Source organism: Pseudophryne corroboree, chromosome 10 (assembly GCF_028390025.1).
Source record: "Pseudophryne corroboree isolate aPseCor3 chromosome 10, aPseCor3.hap2, whole genome shotgun sequence".
Classification (NCBI taxonomy): Eukaryota; Metazoa; Chordata; class Amphibia; order Anura; family Myobatrachidae; genus Pseudophryne; species Pseudophryne corroboree.
The window spans coordinates 350676911-350700360 of record NC_086453.1 but is presented as its reverse complement, the minus strand read 5'-3'; the positions used below and the strand labels follow the sequence as shown (position 1 = coordinate 350700360).

General features: G+C 48.6%; 1 protein-coding gene across 2 annotated transcripts; it reads right to left on the bottom strand.

Annotated features, from left to right (window-relative positions):
* Positions 1-1380: 1380 nt before the first annotated feature.
* Positions 1381-20990, bottom strand: LOC134966719 (cryptochrome-1-like). 2 transcript variants are annotated; one of them, XM_063943687.1, is made up of 11 exons: positions 20896-20990; positions 8375-8611; positions 7730-7924; positions 7529-7647; positions 6743-6897; positions 6318-6458; positions 5435-5602; positions 4202-4342; positions 3668-3819; positions 3335-3570; positions 1381-1895 (listed from the first exon to the last, which is right to left on the bottom strand). In XM_063943687.1, the coding sequence occupies exons 2-11, from the start codon at positions 8587-8589 to the stop codon at positions 1840-1842; spliced, it is 1578 nt and encodes a 525-aa protein (XP_063799757.1). In that variant the 5' UTR covers positions 8590-8611; positions 20896-20990; the 3' UTR covers positions 1381-1839. The 2 variants fall into 2 exon arrangements, with proteins under 2 accessions (XP_063799757.1, XP_063799756.1); XM_063943686.1 differs by lacking the exon at positions 20896-20990 and adding an exon at positions 20487-20574.
* Positions 20991-23450: the final 2460 nt, after the last annotated feature.

Genomic DNA, 23450 nt, shown 5'->3' with positions numbered 1-23450 from the left:
TTCTGATATTTCACCGTGACCGGGCAGTTCTACGAACTCGAACAGGTTATTTCCCTAAGGTGGCGTCTTCTTTTCACCTTAATCAAGAGATTGTGGTTCTTGCCTTTATCTCTTCAGACTTGTCTCCCAAAGAACGGTCTTTGGATGTGGTACGGGCTCTCCGTATATATGTGTAGAGGACTGCCTCTATCAGGTGGTCAAATACCCTTTTTGTCCTGTTTGGTTTCCACAAATGTGGCTGGCCTGCGAATAAGCAAACCTTGGCCAGATGGATTAGACTGGTGATTGCACAAGCCTATGCGCAGGCTGGACTCCCAGCTCCTGCTGCGATTAAAGCCCATTCTACTCGGTCTGTTGGACCTTCTTGGGCGGCCCACCGTGGTGCGTCCGCTGAACAATTGTGCAAGGCGGCTACATGGTCCTCTGTGAACACGTTTATTAGGGTCTATGCCTTTGATACTTCCACCTCCCAGGATGCTTCCTTTGGACGCCGGATTCTCATACCCGCTAAGGCGCGTAACCTCCCTTTGGGAACTGCTTTAGGACATCCTCGATGTTTTCCCTGTGGAAACCAATGTAACCTGCTGCAGAAAAGGAGAGTTATGGTAGACTTACCATTGTTAACTCTCTTTCTGCGAGGTACATTGGGTTCCACAGGGCGCACCTAGCTTCTATAGGTTTGTATGGCATTAGCCGCTGGTCCCTTCTCCTGTCATGAGAACGTGGTTCTATGTGACTAACATCTGCCTTCTCTCTTACCTGCTCCTGAATTGGACTGGTTAACGAAACTGAGTTCTCAGTGCCTGGAGGCGGGGTTATAGAGGAGGCCCCAATGCATCCTGGGACAGCCTAAAGCTTTAGCCTGTTAGTGCCTCTGGATCAAGATCCACTCTACACCCCGATGTTTCCCTGTGAAACCCAATGTACCTCGCAGAAAGAGTTAACAATGGTAAGTTTACCATAACTCTCCTTTTATAACTGTAACAGTATATATTATAATTATGGTTCTCCAACACCTCCTGTATAGGAGGGTTTGATGAAACAACACACATGCTTAGAAGGGACAGCCAGCGAGATTAATCGTGAGATGTTCTGGAGTAAAAGATCAGGTAGTTTCCCTACAATCCTGTATCTTAAGACATGTCGCAGGGTAAAACCATGTCACAGAGTCCTCATCAGATAAATAGATCCTTGGTCACTTTCTGGGCGTATGCAGAGATCAGTCTGTGATTTGCTAAATATTTTTTATAAAAATCCACAACTCGTGTGCAGGTGTGTCTAGTGCGAGTTTGAAGGAGCTGGACTTCACTTACATAGCACAGATGTCCACCACCGTGCGTATATGCAGACATCTGCGTAATGGGAGGAGTGATGGCGGTGTAAGTTCATTTTACACAGACCTAATGGTCATCTTTATGTATAGTACCAATATATTACACAGCACCTTATATACTCATACATATAGAGCAAAGGTTCTCAAATTCGGACCCCAAGCAGTTCATGTTTTCCAGGAGTCCTCACAGAATCACAGGTGAAATAATTAGCTGCACCTGCGGATCTTTTAAAACATCTCAGTGAGCAATGACTACACCTGTGCACCTGCCGGACTGGAAAACATGAACTGTTTGGGGTCCTGAGAACAGAGTTTAAGAACTACTGATACAGAAGGAATCCCTGAGTAAGAAAACACCCACAGGCTGTGCCCTGGTTGGACGCTGGCACTGTGCCACCTACACATTCTGCGGCAGATAACAGACATTTGTTAGTGTGATTTGTCCGAGGTAAAACCAGAGTGTTCTCCGCTATAAGGGACCGCTGTAATTGGGGGCTCAGTAACTTTTACTTTTTCTTCTTCTTAAAGAGCTCAGCCACAGACGGCCCCTTCCTCTTCTCTCCTGCAACAGAAAAACACAGATCAGATTATTAATCATTTAGCCCCATCACAAAATATTGCTTCTAAAGAGACACAATCTTGTGTGTGCGGTTACTCTGTGCGGCGAGCAAGGTACAAAGGACAATTGTAATCTTTTTGTAGCAGTAGAACTTTCTCTGAAAGTGGTGTCTGCTCCTAGATAGGGTTATACAGCACAAACGTTCCCAAATACCAAGTGATACTCACTGTGCCCCCAGACAGTCTCACTCCAGAGAGGGCCACGTTTTACCACAAAAAGTAATGCATGGGGAGGGGTAGGCCATGTGCGGCCCTCCTGCTGTTGTGGAACCACAGATCCCGGCATGCCCTGCCGCAGTTTTGCTATTAGGGCACACTATAACTGTGGCAGGGTATGCTGGGATATGTAGTTCTATAGAAACTGGAGGGCCACAGTAAACATACAGAATCCCCCCTCCCTTTCCCCATCAGTTTCTTACACAGCAGCTGAGGGCAAGACAAAGCAAAAAGATAAAACAACAAAGCATGTCATGTCAGTTATACCTGCTGTACGGCTTATACCCTTGTGCAGTTTTGCAACTCAACAGTTACAGTCCAGGTTTTAGGGAAATCCTTGGTTGACTCCAATCAAATTGAATGAGGTACTAATTCAATCACCTGTGCTCAACCATGGATATCCTTAAAACCTGGACTGTAATGGCAGTTTGGAACCCTCTGCCCTTACAAATCCGCCATAAAACAGGCTGTATCATTGCCCAAAACCTTGTTCTCACGCAACTTTGCACCAGTCATTGCTTTATCTTTCACTCTCCTGAATGTGTTTTCAGCAAAGCCTTTATATGATCCAGGCAGTTTTGTGTAACATTCCACTGCTAACCCGGCAGCCAAAGCACAGAACCGTGTGCAACCCAAGGCAATGCATATATACAGAATGATAAAGCAGAGTATCCAGCGACAATTGTAGGAGGGTGTATACAGATCACACGTTAAAGTTGTCTGAAGGATACGTAACGATTTCCATGGCGGTTGCGTCTGCTGTGCGACTGGCGTATTCACCAATACCCTGGTGGCCACAATGGATTGGGATACCATTTTGAATATTTTAATGTAGCATTTTTTAGGTTCAAAATGAGTCACGAGGATAATGGTAGAAAAATAATGCCCTCAAATGAATAAAATGATTTGCAAACATCGATAGTTAAAATCTACATTTACCCTGTAGTGCTACAGAAACTTCTTCTTACACGATTACGTTTCCAGACTGAACTGGTACAACGGAGGTCACAGGTCAATAGAACGGTCTTTTGCGCTGTCTCCTCCCACGATGGAGCAGAAATGTGGATAAATTGCACATGCTCTCATTGTCAGCTGCGGGAATCTATCGGGGCTTCCAGTGTTAGTGCTTGCTTTGTATAATCACCCGGCGATCACTTGTTTTCTTACCCTTCTTATTCTTATCGCTTGATCCTTGCGTCTGTTCGGCGCCGGCCCCCGATCTCCTGGCATAAGCCGCCTTCATGCGCTGGATGTTCTGCTTACTGACCGTCTCATGCACCACGATAGGTTTGGGGTAATCTTTCCCGACGATGCAACCGGCCCTCTCCTGCAGGCTGCGGGGCGCTTTCCAGGGCTCGTATATATACTCCGCTGGAAACTTCCTCAGAATCGGCAGGTACTTCCTATCAGGTGCGGGAAACGCATGCAAGAGTTAGATTGCATTGTAATTCACAAATCCTGAACATCTGCTAAAGGATAACGCAAGTCACTTGTACCCACTTTATGTAATCACCGTTTTTGTCTGTCTTCTTTCCAAACGCCACCGGGGAGTACACCCTGAAGAACTGGTGGAAGAAGGCGCTTGCCGAAAGCCACTGCCAGTTCCCAGCGTTCAGAGACCAGTCCGCGTCCAGCAGAAGCAGCTCAAATACCTGCAGGTAGAGACATACATGTCAATTCCAAGTCCTGCCATGTTTCAGTTTAAGCCAATCCCTTTCATATTGACCATCTGTAACATTAGAGGACTCTGAAGAACCATCACCCTAACACACCAGCAGAAAAGCACGCCACCTTGAGTGGGAAAAGAGGTGCTGCAACAGCATGCCCACTAAGGAATACAAAACCTGGGAAGCTATGTAAAGGTCTTGTACCACAACATAAAACCTCATTTATCTTGCCAAGCCTTCATTTCACTAGATACACCCTGATCCGCTGAGATGGCACTCCTCATACACAACAGCGGGCCCTAGTGGTCATATAAGACTATACTGTAAAGATAAGGTTTTAAGGTTTATGATGAACTTTTAACCTGACCTTTTGACCTTCTTCCCACGATATCCACAAGTCTCCACGTGTCAAAAAACACGCAACGGCGTGCCGAGCCAGGTGGTGGATCCAGCCCTCCGTCCGTAGCTGCGTCATTATGGCGTCAATGAAGGGATAGCCAGTTCTGCCCTGGGAGTGAGAAGACCGTTTATTGAGGACTGGCGTGAGAATGAATCAACCATCTTCCAGCAAGGAAATCCTGAATAGATGCACTGTCCTATTAGCATGCAACACATCTTTCCTGTAAATGATGCACGGATGTACGTACGAGAGTGAGGACCGATGGAAGAATTCTACTTCCATCCATTGGGCTCATTAGGACATGCAGATTAAATCGGCCTAGCTTTATATCTATCCCAATGGGATCCGGTCTCTAAGTCGACAGTAACTAGGTCGACAATGTCTAGGTCGACCACTATTGGTCGACAGTAACTAGGTCAACCACTATTGGTCGACAGTAACTAGGTCGAGAGGGTCTTTAGGTCGACATGTCAAAAGGTCGACATTAGCGGTGCACTAATTGGGGTTCCCGGTCACTCTACGAAGAAAACGACACCAAAATAACATAAAAAACTCATGTCGACCTTTTGACCTAGACACCCTGTCGACCAATAGTGGTCGACCTAGACATTGTCGACCTAGTTACTGTCGACCTTCAATACCACACCCTACCCCAATTGCCCCATCAAGATCTGTGCTGCCACATATCCATATTCCTACCCCCTGCTGCTCACCATGGTCAGAGACCCACCACGCCCCATCTAAGGGAAATAAAATGAAATCAATCAGCAATAGAACAATCCAATGATGCATGTCTGTAATATGTATGTGATCTAGTATTAATCCATGTGTCTGGCCCAGTATGACCAGTACAATACTCTAATAATATCCTCGCTTGTAAATCATCCACCCAAGTGAATTTTCCTTGCTTTTAGCATCATGCTGGAATAAAAAATAAAAACATTTTTATTTTATTTTTTTACATATGAATATTACAGGGGATGAAAAGACCAAAAACCAGGAAAACGCCCCAGAGCACAGCTTTGCCCTCTGTTATTTTTACACAGTGAAACCTCCCAAATATCAGCAAGTAGGCAGCGTTCTGCAGATGGGAACGGTCAGGAAGCATCCCAGTTCCTATAGGGGGAGGACAGACTGACCCCCACCCCTTACAGGGCTTTCACACAGATCCGGGTCAGCAAGTGCCCCTACGTTAATCACCTCACTCCACGCCTGGAGATGTTCCTTGTTCTCAGCCCAATCCACCTGGACGCAGACGGGATTCCCTTCCATCTTGTTGAAGTTGGGGATCCCGACCCCCGCTGTGTAGAAGAACTCGCGCCACAGCAGCTGCCCATGAAGTGACACTGGGGGGGCGGAGTGCTTTTTCTGGGAGACACAATGGTAACTCGGATTAACCTTTACATACAGACATGCAGGAGGTAGCAGGCGTGCTAGAACCCACAGTAACCAATCACAGCTTAGCTATCATCTGTATGGAGCAAGTCAAGATAATAAAAGCACTCAGGCTATTGGCTGGTACAGGTTACTAGCAGTATGCACTGGTGTAGAAGGGATAGATGCTGCAGTCACTTATATGATAGGAATTTGCTATGTGCAATGTGCAAGTGCTGGATGCTTAGGGCTGGAATACACAAAGGGGTCTAATTATGAAACAGTGAAAAGTGTGGAGAAGTGAGCCAGCGGAGAAGTTACCCATGGCAACCAATCAGCACTGAAGTAACACTTATAATTTGCATACTATACAATTGTACGGAGCAGCTGATTGGTTGCCATGGGCAACTTCTCCATAGGCTCACTTCTCCACTCTTTTCACCGCTTCATGAATAGACCCCAAAGTGCCTGCAATCCACTAGGGAGGGATCATAAAACTGTATTCAGGTAACAAAATTGCACCCACAAAACAACAAGCTTTGATGTTAGAGATGAAACGCGTCGAAGCGCACAGAGGGTAGGTACACAATTTCCATAACTCGCCATAATGCGTTCTGCTGCAGGCCACTAGCACCTGCACTTACAGTATAAAGCGGTCACTGGATGTGTTTGCATCACGTTGTCTATGAGCTGCTACTGGTTGTCTCACCCCCTGGTAGATCTCCACCAGCTTCCAGTAAAAGGTCCGCGCCGACAGACATCCAAACTTCATGTAGGGGCTCAGCACGGTGGTGCTGGGGGTCAGAGTGTTGGGTTCGGTGTTTGGCTTTTGAAAGTTACACACCCAGGCCTGAGGGGAAAGAGTCACAAATGTCACAATGCTGACATGTACTACACCGCTCTAGTATTATTACTATTATTATTGGACCGATTACCTCCTCCCACCCATATTATAACTCCCCCCGAGACTGCACAGTCTATCAGGTCAAACTGCACATACGCTTATTCCATGTTTGATCATCCACCAGAGAGGTCACATTGCCAGATACTGCCCGGCCAGAACCCCAATAACCTAAGGCACTGCTCCGGTAAATGTCAGGGATGCCCAACTGCCGGTATGGGCCGAGTCCTCACCGTTCTCTTCATGTGAAGGTCCAGCCGGCGCAGTGCCTCGCTCTCCCCGCCGGGGTACAAGTGAGGTCCGAGCTCCTGGGCGTCTTGTCCCAGCTCCTCCAATGTGGGGACGCCATACTCCTCTTCATACGAGGCTTTCCACGGCCTGCAGCAACCTGACGGAGCACAATGAGTAGTGACTATTAATTCATTCATTCGCTCTAAGGGGTCTATTCAATTCATGTCGGAATTCAAACTTGTCGGAAAAACATCAGTCTCCGACAATTTCAGGTCAAATCCAGATTTGTCCTAGTCAATGAAACTGACGTTTATCCGACAAGTCAGAAATTCTGACTTGCCAGAAAACACGGATTAGCCGCGGATCCGTGTGTTTTGTCGGATTTGCGGCCAATTCCGACAGGTTTTAGCCCCGTTTCCGACAATGTCAATACGACTTTAAAAAAAATGGAATACTGAAACATCGGATCCTTTCCGTCGGAAAGGATCCAGTATCAATTGAATAGACCTGAAGGAAACCCCCACTGTATAGGCCAATGCCAGGTGTGAGGCCATAGCCTCCTGTGGAAAGGACTCAGAGGGGGGAATTCAATTGTTTGAAAAGTCAGTTGGGTGTCTCTTTCTCCCTGTTTATTAGATAGGAAAAACAGACACCCAACTGACTTTTCAAACAATTGAATACCCCCCAGAGTGTTAATGTTTTATAAAATATGAAAAAATTGCTATTATTAGCTGCGCAGTGATTGGATGAAATGACACTTGGCGGAGAGGGAAACTATCATTCTGTACCTGCCATGGTTTCCTGTGTCGGCGCATGGCACGGTCGCTTCGGGGGGCCCATAGACGCCAAGACCGTCTGCAGGCGGACATACGTCAGAGGGGGCTTCCCATTGTTTTCAGCGATCACTCTGTGGCACAGGGAGCGGTATTACATACAGCACTGGGCAACAACAATGGACAGCTACTCGGCAGCAAACAGGCAGTACCCACCTGTCTATATCATACAGGGTGTTCGACACCCTCTGAATGACCTCCACATTGTGCTCAGCCGCAAGCCTTTCCACCTCTGCGTCACGCTGCCTTGAGTACGGCTCCGTGTCCACTTCAAAGGTCAGGCGAGTCACCTTCCACTTCTTGAACAGCAGGGGGAAGACCTCGGCCGGTTTCCCTCTCACCACAAACAACCTGCAGGGAACATAACAGGATGAGCGTGAACCAGGAGAAGCGCCAATTTCACACGCAGCACCTCATGCAGAGCCCTGTTCCGGCACTCTACAGGAGGCGCGGGAAACGTGTCAGTGGTTAGCGGTTACCCCCCCCCTCCACAATGACGCTGTCTAATGCAAAGTATTATGCCAGGAACTAGGAATGCTATTATTAGGCAACAGGTGTGGAGCAAGGTAACCCATTAAAGGAAATTCAGTGCAGAGGTCACGGTGAGCTGTCCGGATAGAGGGGGGTGGGGGGGTTTAAATGCCAAAATGAACACCTTGTATTCACATAACAAACCCTTATACGCTAACCCATGGTCAGCTGAACGAAGTGGTGCCTCCAGACCATCAGGGCCACAAGGTACCTTACAGAGGGCTACTAAGCTGCCCCCTGGGTACGAGCCACTGTAACAGTATCTTGTACCTGCTGTTGATTTTCTTCAGGCTGTCATCTAGATCCTTCAATGTCTCGATGAGGAATCTCCAGCGGTTGGCACTAACACTCATGTTTTTGGGGAACCACGGATCCAGAATGAAAATGGGATGGAGCTCCACAGAGTCCTTCATCGCTGCCAGGAGGGCGGGGTTATCGTGGAGACGCAGCCCCTTCCTGAACCAGTGGATTGAGCGGTGCGTCATGGCGTCCGCGTCCTCTGCAGTACTGTAAGGTTATAGGTTAGTGTCACACATACCACACATGGGTAAAGTCCTAAATTAGAAGAATTACATTATTTGGGAACAGTTACCATGTATTGCACCCCTCTCTCCCTTCCCAATAACAGTACACACTCCCCCCTCCCTTCCAAGAACAGTACACACCCCTCCCTCCCTTTCCGATAACAGTACACACCCCTCCTTCCCTCCCTCCCTTCCCAATAACAGTACACACCCCTCCCTCCCTTCCCAATAACAGCACACACTCCTCCTTCCCTCCCTCCCTTCCCAATAACAGTACACACTCCTCCCTCCCTTCCCAATAGCGGTACACACCCCTCCCTCCCTTCCCAATAGCGGTACACAACCCTCCTTCCCAATAACGGTACACATCCCACCCTCCCTTCCCAATAGCGGTACACACCCCTCCCTCCCAATAACGGTACACACCCCACCCTCCCTTCCCAATAACGGTACACACCCCACCCTCCCTTCTCAATAACGGTACACACCCCACCATCCCTTCCCAATAACGGTACACACCCAACCCTCCCTTCTCAATAACGGTACACACCCCACCCTCCCTTCTCAATAACGGTACACACCCCACCCACCCTTCCCAATAACGGTACACACCCCACCCTCCCTTCCCAATAACGGTACACACCCCACCCTCCCTTCCCAATAACGGTACACACCCCTCCCTCCCTTCCCAGCAACGGTACACACCCCTCCCTCCCTTCCCAGCAACGGTACACACCCCTACCTCCCTTCCCTGTAACGGTACACGCCCCTCCCTTTCCAGTAACGGTACACACCCCTCCCTCCCAATAATGGTACACACCCCTCCCTCCCTTCCCAATAGCGGTACACACCCCTCCTTCCCAATAACGGTACACATCCCACCCTCCCTTCCCAATAACGGTACACACCCCTCCCTTCCCAATAACGGTACACACCCCTCCCTCCCTTCCTTCCCAATAGCGGTACACACCCCTCCTTCCCAATAACGGTACACATCCCACCCTCCCTTCCCAATAACGGTACACACCCCTCCCTCCCAATAACGGTACACACTCCACCCTCCCTTCCCAATAACGGTACACACTCCACCCTCCCTTCCCAATAACGGTACACACCCCACCCTCCCTTCCCAATAACGGTACACACCCCACCCTCCCTTCTCAATAACGGTACACTCCCCACCCTCCCTTCCCAATAACGGTACACACCCAACCCTCCCTTCTCAATAACGGTACACACCCCACCCTCCCTTCTCAATAACGGTACACACCCCACCCACCCTTCCCAATAACGGTACACACCCCACCCTCCCTTCCCAATAACGGTACACACCCCACCCTCCCTTCCCAATAACGGTACACACCCCACCCTCCCTTCCCAATAACGGTACACACCCCTCCCTCCCTTCCCAGCAACGGTACACACCCCTACCTCCCTTCCCTGTAACGGTACACGCCCCTCCCTTTCCAGTAACGGTACACACCCCTCCCTCCCAATAATGGTACACACCCCTCCCTCCCTTCCCAATAGCGGTACACACCCCTCCTTCCCAATAACGGTACACATCCCACCCTCCCTTCCCAATAACGGTACACACCCCTCCCTCCCAATAATGGTACACACCCCTCCCTCCCTTCCCAATAGCGGTACACACCCCTCCTTCCCAATAACGGTACACATCCCACCCTCCCTTCCCAATAACGGTACACACTCCACCCTCCCAATAACGGTACACACTCCACCCTCCCTTCCCAATAACGGTACACACCCCACCCTCCCTTCCCAATAACGGTACACACCCCACCCTCCCTTCCCAATAACGGTACACACCCCACCCTCCCTTCTCAATAACGGTACACACCCCACCCTCCCTTCTCAATAACGGTACACACCCCACCCTCCCTTCTCAATAACGGTACACACCCCACCCTCCCTTCCCAATAACGGTACACACCCCACCCTCCCTTCCCAATAACGGTACACACCCCACCCTCCCTTCCCAATAACGGTACACACCCCTCCCTCCCTTCCCAGCAACGGTACACACCCCTACCTCCCTTCCCTGTAACGGTACACACCTCTCCCTTCTCAGTAACGGTACACACTCCTCCCACCCCAGTGATGGTACACACTCCTCCCACCCCAGTAACGGTACACACTCCTCCCACCCCAGTAACGGTACACACTCCTCCCACCCCAGTAACGGTACACACCCCTCCCTCCCTCCCAGTAACGGTCCACACCCCTCCCTCCCTTCCCTGTAATTTTACACGCCCCTCCCTCCCTTTCCAGTAACGGTAAACACCCCTCCCTTCCCAGTAACGGTACACACCCCTCCCACCCTTCCTAGTAACGGTACACACCCCTCCCTCCCCTCCCAGTAACGGTACACACCCCTCCCTCCCAGTAACAGTACACACCCCTCCCTCCCTTTCCATTAACAGTATACACCCCTCCCTCCCAGTAACAGTACACACCCCTCCCTCCCTTTCCATTAACAGTATACACCCCTCCCTCCCAGTAACAGTACACACCCCTCCCTCCCTTTCCATTAACAGTATACACCCCTCCCTTCCCAGTAATAGTACACACCCCTCCCTCCCTTTCCATTAACAGTATACACCCCTCCCTTCCCAGTAATAGTACACACCCCTCCCTGGTGAGTTATGTGTGACATTGCTAAAATACATTAGTACTTTGGTATTACTCCAGTACTACTCTCACCATGCTTCTCAATACTACATGAGTAGTCTGGTAATACTACACTACTGCTCATATAATATTACCTCCTATTTCCTGCACTGTCTAGTACTGTAAGTCACTATTTTTTTGTTTTGCTCATTTGCTTCTGCACTTGGGGGTCATTCCGAATTGATCGCTTGCTAGCTGTTTTTAGCAGCTGTGCGAACGCATAGTCGCCGCCCACAGGGGAGTGTATTTTAGCTAGTGTGTGAACGCCTGTACAGCCGAGCAGTACAAAAACAGTTTGTGCAGTTTCTGAGTAGCCCAGGACTTACTCAGCTGCTGCGATCACATCAGCTTGTCCAGGACCAGAATTGACGTCAGACACCCGCCCTGCAAACGCTTGGACACCTGCGTTTTTCCAAACACTCCCTGAAAACGGTCAGTTGCCACCCACTAACGCCCTCTTCCTGTCAATCTCCTTTGCTATCGACTGTGCGAATTGATTCTCTGTTAAATCCATCGCTCAGCAATGATCTGCTTTGTACCCGTACGACGCGTCTGCGCATTGCGGTGCATAAGCATGCGCAGTAGTGACCTGATCGCTGCGCTGCAAAAAACGGCAGCGTGCGATCAGGTCGGAATGACCCCCTTTGTTGTTAGGCGCTGGGGAACCTTTGTGGCTTCATATAAAGGATGAAAATAATAATTGCCAGAATAGTAATTATTAATAATTAATAAGTAGTATTACCTGCGTAGTAATGTACCATTATCTGTCAATGTAGTGTTAGTAATAGAAAATCAATCAGTACCTCTCCTTTACTACGGGCCATTTACGCGGGTGGTTCGATAAATAAGATAACAGGACCTCTCACTGCGTAATGTATTCACTTCATACATATACAGTACGTATAATCAATAGTATGGCTTTGGTACAGATTATCTTTCCCGTAGTCCCCATACTTGTCTCAGCATTTGTTCCAACGGTACACCAAGGCATCTATCCCGGCATAGAAGAAATCAGCGTCAGACGCCTGAAGCCAGGACATGACGGCTGATCTTCACCGTCGGTTGCTATCGTCTTCCCCTTCAGTGGTCCAAAGAGATGGAATCAGTCAGTGTCAGGTCAGTGCTGCAGGGAGGATGATGCAGTACCTCCCAATGGTAGCGCCGTAACATAATGGGAACGTCTGTCCTGCCGTTATCGCAGGCAGTGCAGCAAACCCCAACCTGTTTCCGTGACATGGCGCTATCACCGTACACCGCGACAGGTTGGCGATGAATGTCAGCTGTGGATGCGCCCTATACATGCGGAGATCTGACCACACGACGCACCTCAATCTGTGACCATGTCTCCACCAGCCCCACCACCTTACACCTGATGCTGGGACAGTATGGCCGGTATGAGGCGCAGTGTAATGGCCGTGAGGGGAAGCAGCGGTCTACCTGCTCTGGCCTGGCGGGGAATTAGCATGAAATAGAGAACATAACACATGTGACAGGTCCTGTTCCCTTACTTATTGCACCGCCCTGGTACACTGGGATTACCTGACGCCATAATATTAGTACTTGTCCTAAAAAGCAGCTGGACTGAGTTCTAATCCGGATTACACGCTCTTTATAACCAACAGCAAAATAAAAAAAGAAAATATGAATGAAATTGTATCTATTTGGTGATATTATTGTCTATCCAAATATTAGTTTGTGTTTAATAAATGTAAGAATGTTTCCATTGAGAAGTCTCCCTTATTCTCGTTACACAATGGGCATGATTCCGATTTGTACACAAAATCTTACGCAGCTGCGATTGTTCAGGCTACGGAACGGCTAATCATCGCAAGAAATGAATAAAGATGCGCACCGGAGCCATGGCAGGGTCATCAGCAACTGCGCACACATATGCAGAGTCTATGGCCATGGAAGTAGCGATGTTGACGCCATGTTTCTCAATGTACACGATCGCAGCTGAAGGCAGAAACGTGCCCCCGTAAACGGACGTGACACGCCTGTGCTTCTGACGCCAATAATAAATCCACACAGCGAGCGGCATCACAGAGGCACCTTGGCGTGTACGTGCAGGGGCAAGCGCAGGATTTTAAGGGGGGGTCCGTATAGATTAGATATAGATATAGATAGATAGATAGATAGATAGATAGACATACATATATATATATATATATATATATATATATACACACACACACACACACACACACACACACATATCACATCTCTAGGAGGAACACCTGAGCCACAGTGTCCAGAAGCATTCCCAGGAACAGGAGTCGCTGAGTAGGCTCCAGGTGGGACTTCTGCAAATTGAGGATCCACCCATGGTGTGATAGAAGGTGGATAGTGTGGTCTACATGGAACAATAAAAGCTCCCTGGATCTCGCTTTTATCAAGAGATCGTCCAGGTAAGGGACAATACTGACCCCGTGGACCCGGAGCTGGAACATCATCTCCGCCATCACCTTCATGAAGACCCTCGGAGCTGTGGACAGGCTGAAGGGTAGCACCTGGAACTGGTAGTGATCGTTCAGCAGGGCAAACCGCAGGTAAGCCTGGTGAGGTGGCCAAATTGGAATATGGAGATAAGCATCTTTTATATCCAGCGAGACCATGACCTCCCGTTCTTCCAGACCCGCAATCACTGCTCGCAAGGATTACATCTTGAAATTGAAAACCTTTAGGTAAGGGTTCGAGGATTTTAGATTTTAGAATGGGTCTTACCGGACTGTCCAGTTTCGGTACCACGAACAGGTTGGAGTAGTAACCCTTTCCCTGCTGTTGTAGTGGCACTGGCACAATGACTTGGGACTGGACCAACTTTAGGATGGCCTGTTGCCGCATAACTCGTGTATCCTCCAAAACTGGTAAGCTTGATTTGAAAAATCGTTGGGGAGGAGCACCGTCAAACTCCAGCTTGTAGCCCTCAGAAATAAGGTCTCTTTCCCAGGCATCCTGGCAGGAGCTTTCCCAGACTCTGCTGAAGTGACGCAGTCGAGCTCCCACCTCAAGGTCCCCTCAGAGTGAGGAGGCACCGTCATGCTGAGGCCTTTGTGGAAGCTGAACTGGTGATCTGTTCCTGAGAACCTGCGGCTGCTGGTTTTTTTGTCTTACCTCTGGTGCCTCTCGTCGCACTGGAATCTGCGTCCGCTATCCACTGACGCAGCCACAGGGCTCTGCGCACCAACACTGCCATGGCAGTAGCCCCAGCATAGAGCGCCTATTTCCTTGAGAGAATCACAGAGGACGCGTGCAGTGTCTTGGATGCGTTTTATGAGAGTCACCATAGTGACCAGGGGCATGTCCCCCGCAAGGCCCTCTTGAATGAGTCGCCCATGTATGAATGGCATGTGTCATCCAGCAACCCGCAAGCACAGGTCTTTGTGATACACCAGCCGCTGTGTAAACAGACTTTAATGTAGTCTCTATTGTCCTATCCCCAGGGTCCTTTAATGTAAAGGAGCCCGGAGCTGGCAGTACCACCTATTTTGATAGGCAGGAGACTGATACGTCCATGACCTGGGGTTCTTCACAATTTTTCCTGGGGCAAATGGGAAAGTGTGCAAAAACCGTTTTGTCACCTGATATTTTTTATCAGGATTTTTCCAGGATTGCTTAAACATGTCATCTCGTTCCGGAGAAACAGGGAAAGTGACACAAAGTGGGTCATTCCGAGTTGATCGCTCGCTAGCTATTTTTTGCAGCGCTGTGAGCAGATAGTCCCCGCATATGGGGGAGTGTATTTTCGCTTTTCAAGTGTGCAAACGCTTGTACAGCCGACCACTACAAAAAAGTTTGTGCAGTTTCTGAGCTTACTCACCCGCTGCGATCACTTTAGCCTGTATGGTCCCGGAATTGACATCAGACACCCGCCCTGCAAACGCTTGGACACGCCTGCATTTTTCCAACCACTCCCCGAAAACGGTCAGTTGACACCCACAAACGCCTTCTTCCTGTCAATCTCCTTGCGATCGGCTGTGCGAATGGATTCTTCGTTAAATCTATCGCCCAGCACCGATCCGCTTTGTACCCGTATGACGCGCCTGGGCATTGCGGTGCATATGCAGTTTTGCCAAGTTTTGACCTGATCGCAGCGCTGCAAAAAAATAGCTAGCGTGCGAACAGGTCGGAATGACCCCGAGTTTTTTCTGTGCCAAGAAAAAACGACTGCGGTCCTGCAGCGTCTTCTAAAGGGATTTTTAACACGTCCCGGATAGCCAGTATAAGGGGCTCAATACCCTGTGCAGAAGTTGAATCCTCCGTAGTAGTAGGATCTAATTCCTCCCCCTCCACCTGTACCTCTTCCTCAGAATCTGAGAGTAAATCAGGCAGTCCACGTTTATGTGGCCCTGAACTAGGGAGGGGGGGGTTGTTTATCATCTGCCTTTGCAGCTAGGTCTGTGACAGCCTGCTGCAGCTGGTGTGTCTTCTGATTATTAGCAGTGAACTAGGATGACATATCTGCCGTCATAGTTTTTATGGCACCGAGCCAGGACGGCTCCTGACCTACCCCTCATCCTCCTCACTAACTTGGGAGGACTGACTTCATTGTTCACATGAGAGGGAAGCAGCTGTAGAGGGAGAGAATCTGGTGTGACATACACTGCATAATTGGTGTTTCACCATGTTCACAGTAGACAACACACACAAGTCTGACAATAGCAAGCCTGCCCTTACTGTATGTGAGGAGGAGACATAAAATTAGAGAGTTACAGCACACCCAAGCTTATCACGGTGAAACACCGGAGTTCTGTCCTTTTTAGGACATTAGTTTGTGTACAATAGCAGATCTCCCCCTTTTTTATACCCCTGTACCAGTTTCCTGCGTATCCTGAGTGTCTGGAGGAGCGGTGTGTACTTACTGCTGCAGCTGTAAGCAGAGGAAGGCGCCAACACGCCGCTGGTCCCGCTCTGAGGAAGCTCCGCCCCCTGTAATTGCGCCGGAGCTATGTAATTATTTATACTGGCGATGTCTCCTATTTTGTGTAAAACATCACAAATACTAGTTTTCACCACCACTGCCAGTGTACACAGGGGGGCTATAGCAGATCCCCCCAGGGAGGGTTCCGTATGCTGCCCCTGCAATAGCACCGCAGTTTGTACTCACCACTCTTCTCACCTTCAGGCTATGTTAGGAGTGTGCAGCGTGTTGCGATTGCGTTCGCTAATGCGCAATGCCCCGCTGTACAACCACCTCTCAGGACGGTGGTACTGCAGCGGGGAAGCGGCTCTGACGCCTTAAGAGACCGGTAACCGTACCCCCCCTAACTCCCACGGTGCAGGTATACTGTTGCCCAAACAGTATACCGAAAATAAAAAAGTTTAACAAAAACTGAAGAAAAAATCCTCTGGAGCTGCAGAGTGTGCATCCTCTCCTGAGGGCACTTTTTTCTAAACTTGCTGTGGGAGGGGGCATAGAGGGGAGGAGCCAGCACGCCCAGTTGAAGAAATTTAAAGTACACCGGACCCTTTGGACCCCATCTATACCCCATCGTATTAAGTGAATCCCAGTATCCCTTATGGATGTTAGAGAAATATAGGTTAACAAGTTGTATGTAGATATATATATATATATATATATATATATATATATATATATATATACAGTATTTGCTGGCGTATAAGACTACTTTTTTGCCCTGAAAAACATGCCTCCAAGTGGGGGGGTCGTCTTATACGCCGGGTGCACTTCAGTTGGGATAGACATAGCTGCCATAGTGGCCTTCCGATACTCGCCCGGTGCCCATAGTGGCCTCCCGATGCCCGCCCACCTCATTCTACATACCATCCAGTATCGCGCGGTATCCAGTGCGGCCGCGGCGGGTCACTAGTGCCAATTACAGGGAGATGCAGGGACTGGCCGGAGGCGCTGCAGTCGCGTTGTGGCCGTACAATGGTGACAATGACAGGTACTGTAATGGCACTAATACTAATGGCACTCATGTGAAACCGGTAACCATAAATGCACACAGGGGTATACTTTTATACATTTTACAACTTTCTCCTCGCCCCCTCCCCCCTTCTTATGCATACCTTGATAAATACTCCCTATCCAAATCTCTTATCAGGTCATAATATACAGTATGTCACAAATCTGATGTTCTTTTACGTTTTATTTGGTGTGTGGTAGGGGGTAGTCTTATACGGCGAGTATATAACAAACTCTATATTTTGAGTGGAAATGTTGGGGGTCGTCTTATACGCCCAGTCGTCTTATACGCCGGCAAATACGGTATATATATATATATTTTATGGAACCCCCCTGAAAATCCTGCGCTCGCCCCTGCGCGTACACGCCAAACACGTAGTTTGCTGCAGGAGGTACTCCGTAACTGCTGGCAGTGATGGGCGGAGCAGAAACTCTTCCTGTCAGCGCTGTACTCGCGACATGCTGCCCGGCCACCGCCAATTCAGCTGTGAGCGCTTCCGCTTCAGGTGGAATGGATATGAAAGCAACCTGACACGGAAGCGCTGACAGCTGAACTGGCAGTGACCAGGCAGCAGCAATGGGGTGAGGGTACGCGCCTGGTGTCTCTGAAAAAAAGAATTTGGTCCGTCGGGGGATGGGGGGGGGGGGGAGGGGTTCTGGGTACTCGGAAACCCCACCTGCGTGCGCTACTGACGCAGTATACCGATAATCACTCAGTTGCGAGAGCACCGGCATGGCGTACAATTAGGAATCAGGCCCAAGGTTATTAATTAGCATTCTATCTGCAAGCGCAGTAGAAAATAATTTTTCTGTCAAATTAATAGTAATCTGTAGCATTACCCAAGTATCAGAGTAGCATTAGTACTGTGGCAGGTTAGTATTAGTAAAATTTAGCATTACCGGAGTGTCAGCGTAATATTATTAGAACTCAGGGCCTAATTCAGATCTGATCGCAGCAGCAAATTTGTTAGCAGTTGGGCAAAACCATGTGCACTGCAGATGGGGCAGATGTAACATGTGCAGAGAGAGTTAGATTTGGGTGGGGTGTGTTCAAACTGAAATCTAAATTGCAGTGTAAAAATAAAGCAGACAGTATTTACCCTGCACAGAAACAATATAACCCACCCAAATCTAACTCTCTCTGCACATGTTATATCTGCCCCACCTGCAGTGCACATGGTTTTGCCCAACTGCTAACAAATTTGCTGCTGCGATCAGATCTGAATTAGGCCCTCAGTCTGCAGCATTACCTGATTGTCAGTGGAGGACTATTAGTACTCAGTCTGCTACATTACCTGAGTGTCAGTGTAGGATTAGTTCTCTGTAGCATTACCTGAGTGTCAGTGTTGTATTAGTACTCCGCAGCATTACATGAGTGTCAGTGTTGTATTAGTACTCCGCAGCATTACCTGAGTGTCAGTGTAGGATTAGTACTCTGTAGCATTACCTGAGTGTCAGTGTAGGATTAGTACTCTGTAGCATTACCTGAGTGTCAGTGTAGGATTAGTACTCAGGTGCATTACCTGAGTGTGAGTGTAGGATTAGTACTCTGTAGCATTAACGGAGTGTCAGTGTTGTATCAGTACTCCACAGCATTACCCGAGTGTCAGTGTAGAGTTAGTACTTTGCAGCATTACCTGAGTGTCAGTTTAGGGTTAGTGCCGTAATATGTTGGTATTAGTACTCTGCAGTGTTACCTGAGTGTCAGTGTAGGATTAGTACTCTGCAGCATTACCTAAGTGTCAGTGTAAGATTATTAGTGTAGTATGTTGGTATTAGTACTCTGAGTGTCAGGGTAGGATCAGTACTCTGCAACATTACTAAGTGTCAGTGTAGCATTATTAGTATTCATTCTATAGCATTAGCTGAGTGTCAGTGTAGGAACAGTAGTTTGCAGCAATACAGTCAGAGTTGTATTAGTACTCTGCAGCATTACCTGAGTGTCAGTGTAGGATTAGTACTCTGCAGCATTACCCGAGTGTCAGTGTAGGATTAATATTCTGTAGCATTACCTGAGTGTCAGTGTTGTATTAGTACTCTGATGCATTACCTGAGTGTCAGTGTTGTATTAATACTCTGGTGCATTACCTGAGTGCGAGTGTAGGATTAGTACTCTGTAGCATTAACGGAGTGTCAGTGTTGTATTAATACTCCACAGCATTACCTGAGTGCACAGGCGTGCGCAGAGACTGACTGGCGGGTGCCGCTCCGGACTTCCCCCCCTCCACGGCATTATAGTGTTCTCTCACCTCCCCTGTCCTGGATATAAACTGCTCACCTGGGTGGTGGGGGGGGAGTTCGGAGCGGCACCCGCCAGTCAGTCTCTGAGCACGCCTGTGCCTGAGTGTCAGTGTAGGATTAGTACTCTGCAGCATTATCTGTCAGTGTAGTATTATTAGTATGCCGATTGTAGCATTACCTGAGTGCCAGTGTAGGATTAGTGCTCTGCAGTATTACTTGTGTCAGGGTAGGATTTGTACCGTAGTATGTTGGTATTAGTACTCTGCAGCATAACCTGAGTGTCTGTGTAGGATCAGTACTCTGAAGCATTACCTGAGTGTCAGTGTAGTACTACTAGTACTTAGTCTTTAGCATTATCTGAGTGTCAGTGTAGGATTAGTGCTCTGCAGCATTGAGTGTCTGTGTAGGATTAGTACTCTGCAGCATTACCGGAGTGTCAGTCTAGGATTATTAGCGTAGTATGTTGGTATTCAACTCTGAGTGTCAGGTAGGATCAGTGTACTCTGCAACATTACTGTCAGTGTTGTAGTAGTACTCTGCAGCATTACATGAGTGTCTGTGTAGGATCAGTACTCTGCAGCATTACTGAGTGTCAGGGTAGGATTAGTACCGTAGTATGTTAGTATTAGTATATGCAGTGTTACCGGAGTGTCAGTGTAGGGTTAAGTGCCATAGTATGTTGGTATTAGTACTCTGCAGCATTACCTGAGTGTCAGTGTAGGGTTTATACTGTAGTATATTGAAATTAGTACTCGCAGCATTTTACCCGAGTATCAGTGTAGGGTTAGTACAGTAGTATGTTGATATTAGTACTCTGCAGCATTACCTGAGTGTCAGTGTAGGGTTAATGATGTAGTATTTTGAAATTAGTACTCGCAGCATTACCTGAGTATCAGTGTAGAGTTAGTACTGTATTATGTTGATATTAGTACTCTGCAGCATTACCCGAGTGTCAGTGTAGGATCAGTATATTGGTATTAGTACTCTGCAGCATTACCTGAGTGTCAGCGTAGGATCAGTGCTGTAGTATGTTGGTATCAGTACTCGCAGTGTTACCCGAGTGTCAGTGTAGGGTTAGTACTGTATTATGTTGATATTAGTACTCTGCAGCATTACCTGAGTATCAGTGTAGGGTTAATACTGTATTATGTTGATATTAGTACTCTGCAGCATTACCTGAGTGTCAGTGTAGGGTTAATATTGTAGTATTTTGAAATTAGTACTCGCAGCATTACCTGAGTATCAGTGTAGAGTTAGTGCTGTAGTATGTTGATATTAGTACTCTGCAGCATTACCTAAGTGTCAGTGTAGGATCAGTATATTGGTATTAGTACTCTGTAGCATTACCTGAGTGTCAGCGTAGGATCAGTGCTGTAGTATGTTGGTATCAGTACTCGCAGTGTTACCTGAGTGCCAGCAGCCGGGAATAAGGAATCAGTGAGTGACGTCACGCTACACGAGGTTGTTACAAAACATTCGGCCACGTAACGAGGCGGCGCTTCCACCAGACCTACCAATGGTGACCGTGTATGAGCGTAGCCCCGCCCCCGCCTCCAGGGGGCGTCCGTCCGCTCGCGCCGTGCTAAATCTGCAACAATAACCGGGGGAAATAAATGATCCAATCAGATGGCGACTCAGATCCCGGAGAGTGATGGAACTCAGTTAGAATCAACTTGATTGGTGTATCAGCAGGGGCTCAGGGGGCACAGTGGGCTGTGCTGTGGGATAAGGTAGGGGCTCAGACACCTGTAGGTAAATTTACTAAGATGGGAGTTCTATTTAAGATGGGATGTTGCCCATAGCAACCAATCAGCTTCTACTCATTTATCTAGCACCTTCTAGAAGATAATACCTGGAATCTGATTGGTTGCTATGGGCAACATCCCATCTTAAATAGAACTCCCATCTTAGTAAATTTACCCCCTGGAGGGGGTATTAGGTAGGATCTCAGACACTGGAGGGGGGTATTAGGTACGGGCTCAGACACCTGGAGGGGGTATTAGGTAGGGGCTCATACACTGGAGGGGGTATTAGGTAGGGGCTCAGATACCTGGGGGGTATTAGGTAGGGGCTCAGATACCTGAAGGGGGTATTAGGTAGGGGTTCAGATACCAGGGGGGTATTAGGTAGGGGCTCAGATACCTGGAGGGGGTATTAGGTAGAGGTTCAGATACCTGGGGGGTATTAGGTAGGGTCTCAGACACTGGAGGGGGGTATTATGTAGGCTCTCAGACACTGGAGGGGGTATTAGGTAGGGGGTATTAGGTAGGGGCTCAGATACCTGGGGGGGTATTAGGTAGGGGCTCAGATACCTGGGGGGGGGTATTAGGTAGGGGCTCAGATACCTGGGGGGTATTAGGTAGGGGCTCAGATACCTGGGGGGGTATTAGGTAGGGGCTCAGATACCTGGAGGGGGTATTAGGTAGAGGTTCAGATACCTGGGGGGTATTAGGTAGGGGCTCAGACACTGGAGGGGGTATTCGGCAGGGGCTCAGACACTGGAGGGGGTATTAGGTAGGGGCTCAGATACCTGGAGGGGGTATTAGTTAGGGGCTCAGATACCTGGAGGAGATATTAGGCAGGAGCTCAGATACCAGGAGGTGGTATTAGGTAAGGGTTCAGATACCTGGAGGGGGTATTAGGTAGGGGCTCAGATACCTGGGGGGTATTAGGTAGGGGCTCAGACACCTGGAGGGGGTATTAGGTAGCGGCTCAGACACATGGAGGGGGTATTAGGTAGGGGCTCAGACACTGGAGGGGGTATTAGGTAGGGGCTCAGACCCTGGAGGGGGTATTAGGTAGGGGCTCAAATCCTGGAGGGGGTATTAGGTAGGGGCTCAGACACCTGTAGGGGGTATTAGGTAGGAGCTCAGATACCTGGAAGGTGTATTAGGACAGGTGCTCAGAATGGGTTTTGGGGAATCAGGCTGTGGCTCAGACACTGGAGGGGGTATTAGGCAGTGGCTCAGACACTGGAGGTAGGGGCTCAGATACATGGAGGGGGTATTAGGTAGGGGCTCAGACACTGGAGGGGGTATTAGTTAGGGGCTCAGACACTAGAGGGGGTATTAGGTGTGTGCTCAGACACTGGAGGGGTTATTAGGGGCTCAGACACTAGAGGGGGTATTAGGTGTGTGCTCAGACACTGGGGAGGGGTATTAGGCAGGGACTCGGACACTGTAAGGGGGTATTAGGTAGGTAGGGGCTCAGACACTGGAGGGGGCATTAGGCAGGGGCTAAAATAATAAGATGTATTAGCAGGGTACGATTATAAGGCAGCACCACTGTGACCAGCCAATAAGCCACTGATTTACTCTTTTAGATAGATGCATTTTGGGCGGGGGGGGGGGAGATGCAGAATTTTTGTTTGTTTCACGACCTAACTTTTGTAAGCAGTGAATAGTATAGGCTTAGGGGGTCATTCCGAGTTGATCACTAGTGAAAAATGTTTGCGGCGCAGCGATTAAGTGAAAAAGCGCATGTGTACATGCGACGTACTTTCACAACGGCCGATGTACTTTTACACAAGGTCTAGCGACGCTTTGCAGTCGCAATGCCAGCCGCAGAGTGATTGTCAGGAAGTGGGCGTTTCTGGGTGTCAACTGACCGTTTTCAGGGAGTGTTCAAAAAAACGCAGGCGTGCCAGGAAAAACGCAGGCGTGGCTGGCCGAACGCAGGGCGTGTTTGTGACGTCAAATCCAGAACTGAACAGTCTGAAGTGATCGCAAGCGCTGAGTAGGTCTGGAGCTGCTCTGAAACTGCACAAATTATTTTGTAGCCGCTTTGCAATTCTTTCGTTCGCACTTCTGCTAAGCTAAACTACACTCCCAGTGGGCGGCGGCTTAGCTTTTGCACGGCTGCTAAAAACTGCTAGTGAGCGATTAACTTGGAATGACCCCCTTAGTCCTAAATGTAGTATGCTATTAAAAAAGAAATTTGCGATCCAAAAAAAGTTACATAT

Excerpts from the sequence above, each read along its gene's own strand:
- LOC134966719 (XM_063943687.1), bottom strand. The coding sequence starts at position 8,589 with ATGACGCACCGCTCAATCCACTGGTTCAGGAAGGGGCTGCGTCTCCAC. Across the intron at positions 3,820-4,201 it reads CGTGGGAAGAAGGTCAAAAG|GTATTTGAGCTGCTTCTGCT; the intron begins GTCAGGTTAAAA and ends CTCTACCTGCAG. Across the intron at positions 1,896-3,334 it reads AAGCGATAAGAATAAGAAGG|GAGAGAAGAGGAAGGGGCCG; the intron begins GTAAGAAAACAA and ends TTTCTGTTGCAG.